At 31.3% G+C, this 7,283-nt stretch overlaps 1 protein-coding gene across 1 annotated transcript; it reads right to left on the bottom strand.

Moving 5' to 3' along the window:
* Positions 1–478: 478 nt before the first annotated feature.
* Smp_039590 (hypothetical protein) lies at positions 479–769 on the bottom strand (the record flags this gene model as incomplete). Its single annotated transcript, XM_018790133.1, has 1 exon — positions 479–769. One exon carries the CDS (start codon positions 767–769, stop codon positions 479–481), a length of 291 nt encoding a protein of 96 aa, XP_018655506.1.
* Between the last annotated feature and the right edge of the window lie 6,514 nt (positions 770–7,283).

Genomic DNA, 7,283 nt, shown 5'->3' with positions numbered 1-7,283 from the left:
GTTCGTTTGAAACAAAAGATATCCAGCTTATCATAAGAATGATAATTGTACTTTATTACATCATTATTCAACTAAATACGTCTTATCAATCTAGATCATTTTATTAGCTAATAAACCATAAATGTAAAAAGAATACAACTACTATTTAAGATATATTTTTATTATTAGAAGGGGGTTTTGTGAAGATTTTAGTAATTTTATATAGTTGATATCATGAGTCAATTGAAGATAGACCAGCATGAAAAACCTGGAAGCATTTGAGTCCCACAATAGGATGAAACGGCCGTTTAGTGCTTCCAGATTTTCCATGATGGTCTAGCTTCAATTGACTCATGATCTCAACCACATATATATATATATCTATTTTTTATTATTACAAATTAAGATGAATAATGAAATTTTATTTCATTTCTTTGAAATTTACTCTTAATTATAGTGATCAATTTTGGTGGTATATCTTTGCTCAAGTTGATATTAATCATAATGGAAAAATTGATAAAAATGAATTTAAAAAATATATGGATAAATATAGTTCACAACTTGGTAGTAAAGATGTTGAAAAAGCATTTAAATATTGTGATCTTGATAATAATGGAACTATTGAATTTGAAGAATTTAAAAAGTATATGCTTTGTGAATGAGAAATTATTGATTTGATAAAAGAAAAAAGAAAAAAAAAAGAAAGAAAAATTGGACAAATACTCAGATGAATTATAAATTTTATTTGTTTCTTTTCATATTTTGATTTTGATTTTTTCACTTTGTACATTGTTCAAAATTCATTTTTGTTTTAATTGTTATAAGAATATGTATGATTTTTTTATTATTATCTTTTTTTCCCCCGGTTTTACTTTCAGTTTTGATATATAAATAAAAATATCTTTTGTATTTAAATTCACATAGTGTTGTTACTTAGGACTGAAATTGATCATTCTCTTGTTGGTATATGTGCATCCTGTGCGAATTGCCTCAATATTGCCTGAAGTCATAAGTTTTATAAGCAGCTTTATAAGCTATCAGGACTCAGTAGCTAAGTGAATAACGCGATAACGTTTGAGGCGAACGGTACTAGGTTCGAGTCCCAGAGTGAACATCAACTCTGAAATACAGGTACATTCAGCTGATGAGTCCCAAATAGGACGAAACGCGCGTCTAGGAATTCACTACTAGCAACTATCCATCATTTATATTTATTTCAAATAGTTACAATTAGCAGAGAGAGAGAGAGAGTAATTCACGAATGTTTATATTTTTCTTACAAAATAATTGATATGTAAAATAGTCAGTGGTTGTGAACGAATTTTGAAATTAAGTTATTAAACGAGTTCAATAGCATTAAATCAAACAATATTGCTTGCATGATAATAAACAATTAATGTTAACTATCCATCTCTGCTTACCATGCTTGTGAATTAAGGCTATATTGAGGCAATACGCACAGTATGCACATATGCCAAATAGAGACTGACCAGTTGCAGTCCTAACACATCAATAGGAAGATTCAAACAAACAATACTAAGTGAATTTAATTAATGTTTTTGTTTTTAAATAATTTCTGGTGGAGTTCTATTTTCTGAAATGTGCGCTTTAATTGTAAAGTTTTGATTATTTTTTCTAGGAATTATCATCAACACAAACTTCAGGTAGAAATGATCAATTCAAATGTCGCCATATGTAACTGATAGCTTGTTCTATTGACTATGATCTTGATTGATTATCTTTGACTTATGTCTTATGATATATATATATATATATATATATATATATATATATATATATTGCCTACACTTTCGCTAGTTTACGACTGTAAGAGTCCAATTTACTGGCTTCATAGATAAATTCAGTTTATATCACATAGTAAGGTTTTCATATGTTCAGTTGGAGCTAGATATGAGTTGAACGTAAACAATTATGGACTTAATACAGTTGCACATACACTGACTGACCATAGAACATGGAGTATTGATATTTATTTTGTCGTACGATCGTCCATCTCCCGATAAATAAACGTTGTGGTGTACATTGTTTTCCGTTACACAGGAAGCCTAAGATTCAGGTTGTAACAGTTGGTATCCATCAGCAATTCGTATCCAGAATCTCAAGGGAAATGAGGTTCCTAGTGAAATCTATACGCATGTCCCTTCTATCACATTTTACAAATGGACATTTCACCTACGCTCTAAGTGATGTACGTTGATAAAAGCCAATCGAGCTTCCTAAATCTATGCTAAGATTTCATCAGATGCAAACTCTCTAAGGCTGATGAGACTTTCAAGATTCAAAGCGTGTTCGGCCCATCTAAATTCTTTCCTCTTTGCGAATGCTTTAGGCACTGACGCAACATATTCCTAGAGTAGCATTTTACGCTTACAACGAGAGAGATGCATCTTAAACATCCTTGTATTGTTGATCATGGAGATTAAAAGCCTCTGAATCTTGTAAGGGACTTCACCACATAGAAATATATCATTTATATACTTTAAGCTACCAATTAATACTCTTGGTCAGAGATTCTTAAAAGTTAAAGGAAGAAAGTGTTCCCTTTAAAAGAACGCTTATAACAAGTCAAACAAGAAAGAAGGGAATGGACAACCATAAAGTATATCAGTGGATGCTATCAAATCTTACTCTATTTCTCTCTAAGCTTTGACTCGATGATACTGTCCAAGTAGAGAACATGTGAAAGTTTTTAATGCTCCGTTAGCACACCTTACAATGATATACACTTCTATACAACTTGCCGGTCAATGGAGTAGATTGCTGCTTCATAGTTAATAAATCCCGCTATAGTTGGGGTGAAACTAGCTTAGTTCTCGCACTTTTGCTGCTGATGAGCCTTGATTAGGCATTGGATGATCAGTAAGGCAACGTTCTTGATATTACATTATTTAAATTAGTTCGTGTATGATTATGGTGGAAAGAGTTTAGTTCTTTTTTATATACTGGTACGACAAGAAATCGAGACTAGTTACATGGAATTCCATGCAGCATACAGACTCTCGCGAGTATCTCATTCAACTTAACTGTTAAAACTACAATATAATTTATAAAGATCTCCTAGTTTAATCTACCAGAGTCCATAACTCCCCTTCGCTGTTGATTAAATATAACTTTTCCAACTTCATTTTAAGTCAGAAAACTTACTTTAATCCCTCATTCTGGATATTTTGGAATATTGGGGAAGCTGTAGAGTAACTAGAGAACAATTGAACTGTTCTTTATAGTATTAAATAAACACTATAAACATAACTATTATTTATATAGCTTAGTTTTAATGTTTGTTTTTGGAGCTCTAGTTGATTTAGGCTCGAATATTTGAAGAAGTATCAACTTCCTTAAGTTTATAAATGCGTCATCCAAATATGTAGTAATGGGTCGAAAATAAAGTTTCAAAGTGTTTCGGTTATTAGACTATATTATGTGACAAGAAAGTAATTTTGAATAACCATGGAAGTTAATAATAATAATGTTATATCCCATGAAGAATTATGAATGGTAACTTTGAGGACTATTTATGGACCAGTGTGATATGTATATTTCCTATTGCATGATTGCTAAGTAACTTAACTATTCATATTCAAGTTTCTTTTATCATGGGCTTTATTTTGACTCATAGACTATTACTGTACGATTTACCATTCCTGAGTTATACCCAGTCTACTAATTACTGTTCCCCCTATTCACAGCCACATTTGGTTAAATCTTGTACACATGTTATTTTCTATTTTATGGTACGATGTGGTCTGTTTGTTTGGTATATAGACCCAATAATGATTTATATTGCAGAGGCTGTTATTGATGTTCTGGACTTAACTGGCTGGACTAGGCAGAAAGCAGGACTGATAAGTACTCAGGACTGCTCATACGGCTTTTGTGCATTATTGATCCGATCGATGAAACATTGCGCTCTCCAATTGGCGGTCTCATAACGTCATACATTAAACAGGGAACGCACGCATTCAATCGATATAACAAATAATAATAATAATCTAAGAATATCCTAATTCTTTCTGGATCCTCTACATCAGAAATAATTGTTAACAGATAAGTATTTAATTGACTTTATTCACCAACCTTTCGTTTTGGACTTAACTTTTTCAAATATTCACCGGATAGAACCAGTAATATTTCATTCTGTCTTACTGTAAACATTTTACAGATTAACTCAGCAATTGATGTGAAATAGTGAGATAGTAGAATGATTAGGTAGTGGTACAATTCATATTTATTATTCATTTTAATGGATAAAAACATTCATCCATCATCTTAAACTTATCTTCTAAATGATATCAAATTCTAATAAAAGCTAGTTTTCAATAAATCAGATGATTAACTATTAAATTAATGAATGACTTCACTCTATTTCGTCATACTTAGATCATTATTTTATATAAAGTAAATGTTTATAGGTGTTAAACCAAATCATCTTTGTATCATCATATGAATAAACGTCAAGTTTTCACACATTGATACATTGAAATCTATGAATAGAAACAGATTTTAGCGGAATAATCAAAACAATATAATCCGACAAGCTAAGTAGGAAACAAAATAGCATTATTTCTTAAAGTTATAAATTATTGGTTGAGGACTTACTTGATAGCATTTTAATCTTAACTGAGCGTGTCAATCTATTAAAAACCACAGACTAAAGATCATGGGTTATATGATTTCATAATAAACGTATTCTATTATTATTAATACTATCTTTAGTAGTAGTAGTATTATTAGTAGTAGTAGTAGTAGTAGTAGTAGTAGTAGTGGTAATAGTGTGGTGTGGTCTACTTATATCCATATATATAAGTAGTATATGGTGTTGGTCAGACATAGAATGTATTTTGGCAGAACACCGATGAGGAAAGAACTGAAACGAAGCGCAATCGGTAGGAAAATGCGCGAACAATGGAATTAGAGAAGAAACAGTGAAGATCGAGACTATTGGTTGTTAATTTGCAAATTGACTGTCCATTGTATAGTTTTCAGAATTTACTGAGATAGTCTGCTTAAATACATTCGATTATCCCCAGTCGTGTTCTGTTCACTACAGTAGTAGTAGTAAACTAAACACCAATTGTTACAGTACCTTGGTGAACGATAGTTTAGATACACAAACCAGTGAAACATTAAATAACAGCCTTGTAAATTATGAAAATCATATATGAAATACAGCATTTGTTTATCTTTTTTTAAATTGTCCTTTACATACTTCATCATTCTTCCAATCCTGTTATTATTCTAGTCACTCTTTGCTTTCCTTCCTCTTATCTTTATTCCACTTTTCTGCTGGTAAGCATTCTACTTCTATTTCCTGCTACATACTATTTATATCTGTCCGCATAAGTAGTGCACACCATAGTAATAGTGTAAATTAAATCATTTTAAATTTTCTTTTAATCAGTGACTAGTTTGATTCATACTCGAATAACTAAGTTTTATCTATATCTGTCATTAATTTAATTGCTAAGCTTTTTTGTACGATGATTTTCTCATTGTAACATTGACCACATAGTGTCTGTATTTATTTCTGTAGTGATAAATTTTTCCTTTGCATAAACTTTACTTTTCTTATAAATGAATAATTGTTTCCAAAACTAATTACCAGTATCATTAATTGCATATTCTGTATAGACTATCATGAGAAAAAGTTAACTCTACTTTAAATTTTTATTACCACCATAGAGGAAACTTGAGAATAATAGGACTATATAATGATTGAATCATTGTGTTATTGTACTTATTTACTTACTTACGCCTGTTACCCCCAATGGAGCATAGGCCGCTGACCAGCATTCTCCAACCCACTCTGTCCTGTGCCTTTCTTCATAGTTCTATCCAACTTTTGCTAATTCTTCTCATTTCTGTCTCCATTTCTGGGCGTAATGTGTTCTTTGGTCTTCCTCTTCTTCTTTGGCCTACAGGATTCAATGTGAGGGCTTGTCTTGTGACACAGTTGGGTGATTTCCTCAATGTATGTCCTATCCACTTCCAGAGCTTCTTCCTGATTTCTTCCTCCACTGAAATCTGGTTTGTTCTATAAATAAATCTCATATGTAGTTTTATTTTACATAATGAGTAAAAGTTGATTTTATTTGTCAAATACTTTGTCTCAGTTTATTTTTAGTTAAAATATATACTAGTTATACCCTTTTGACCTTATAATTGAAAGTACTTGGATTTCACTTATATTCATTTTAAATCTTCATTTTTAAAAGATATTTTTTTCATTTAACTAACATTCTTAGTTTTATTTAGTTTTTGCTAAAAATAATAACATGATTCAACAAGCATTATAAGCAAAGATGGATAGTGGCTAGCACTGGAATCCAGAGCGCGCGTTTCGTCCTATTTGGGACTCGTCAGCTGGATGTACCTGCATCTCAGAGTTGATGTTTACTCTGTGACTTGAACCCAGTACCTTTCGCTTCAAACGTCATCTCGTTATCCACTCAGCTACTGAGTCCTGATAGACACTTGCTTGTGCAATGGGGTGAAGTTTGAATTCAATTAGTATTGTTTGTTTGAATCTTCCCATTGATGCTTAGGACTGCAACTGGTCAGTCTCTTATTGATTCAACAAGGTTAGAAAGGCATTCCATTCACAAACAAAGTATCTATCAAAAAAGCCCAATATATAAGTTTATTTTCAAGATTCATTAGTAGTTTAAGTAATCTGTGAAGTAGGGTCCTATTAGGTATAATAATAAATTTTTAACAACATGATTAGGTTCTTGAATTTCATTATATCTATGTTTCACTGAATAGACTGATGAGTTTCAGGAAATCACAAAAGTATATCAAGACTATAGCTTATAATCATTTGATTAATGAATTATCTCATAACTTTATCAAGTTTAATTAAGTTATATTTAACATTTTGCTGAATTTTGAAAAATTCCCATATTACGATTTAGAACAACATACATAAGCAAACAATAATATTGTTTTCGATTAGATCCTCAATAAGGCTTTACTCTAATATACAATAATATTTATATGCATATACGAAATGTTATTATTACTGTATATTAGAATAAAGCCTGATAAGGATCTAATCAAAAACAATATTATTGTTCGCTTACATATTTTACTGAATATCAAGAATTCAATATTCCATGAACTTATTCAACACAGAATAAATCTTTGATATGAATTGAATAGGAATAATAACGGTGCATCAGAAAAGGAGAGATGACTGGCAGTCCCCTGCACAAGGTCGGGTAGGGCATGTGATGCCCACTCTCCTGAAGGCATGACACATCCACTACTTTCGGATGACCTCTTCG

Source organism: Schistosoma mansoni, chromosome W, assembly GCF_000237925.1.
Source record: "Schistosoma mansoni strain Puerto Rico chromosome W, complete genome".
Lineage (NCBI taxonomy): Eukaryota > Metazoa > Platyhelminthes > Trematoda > Strigeidida > Schistosomatidae > Schistosoma > Schistosoma mansoni.
Note: the sequence above shows the minus strand (reverse complement) of the source record. Positions and strands in the feature narration are given on the sequence as shown.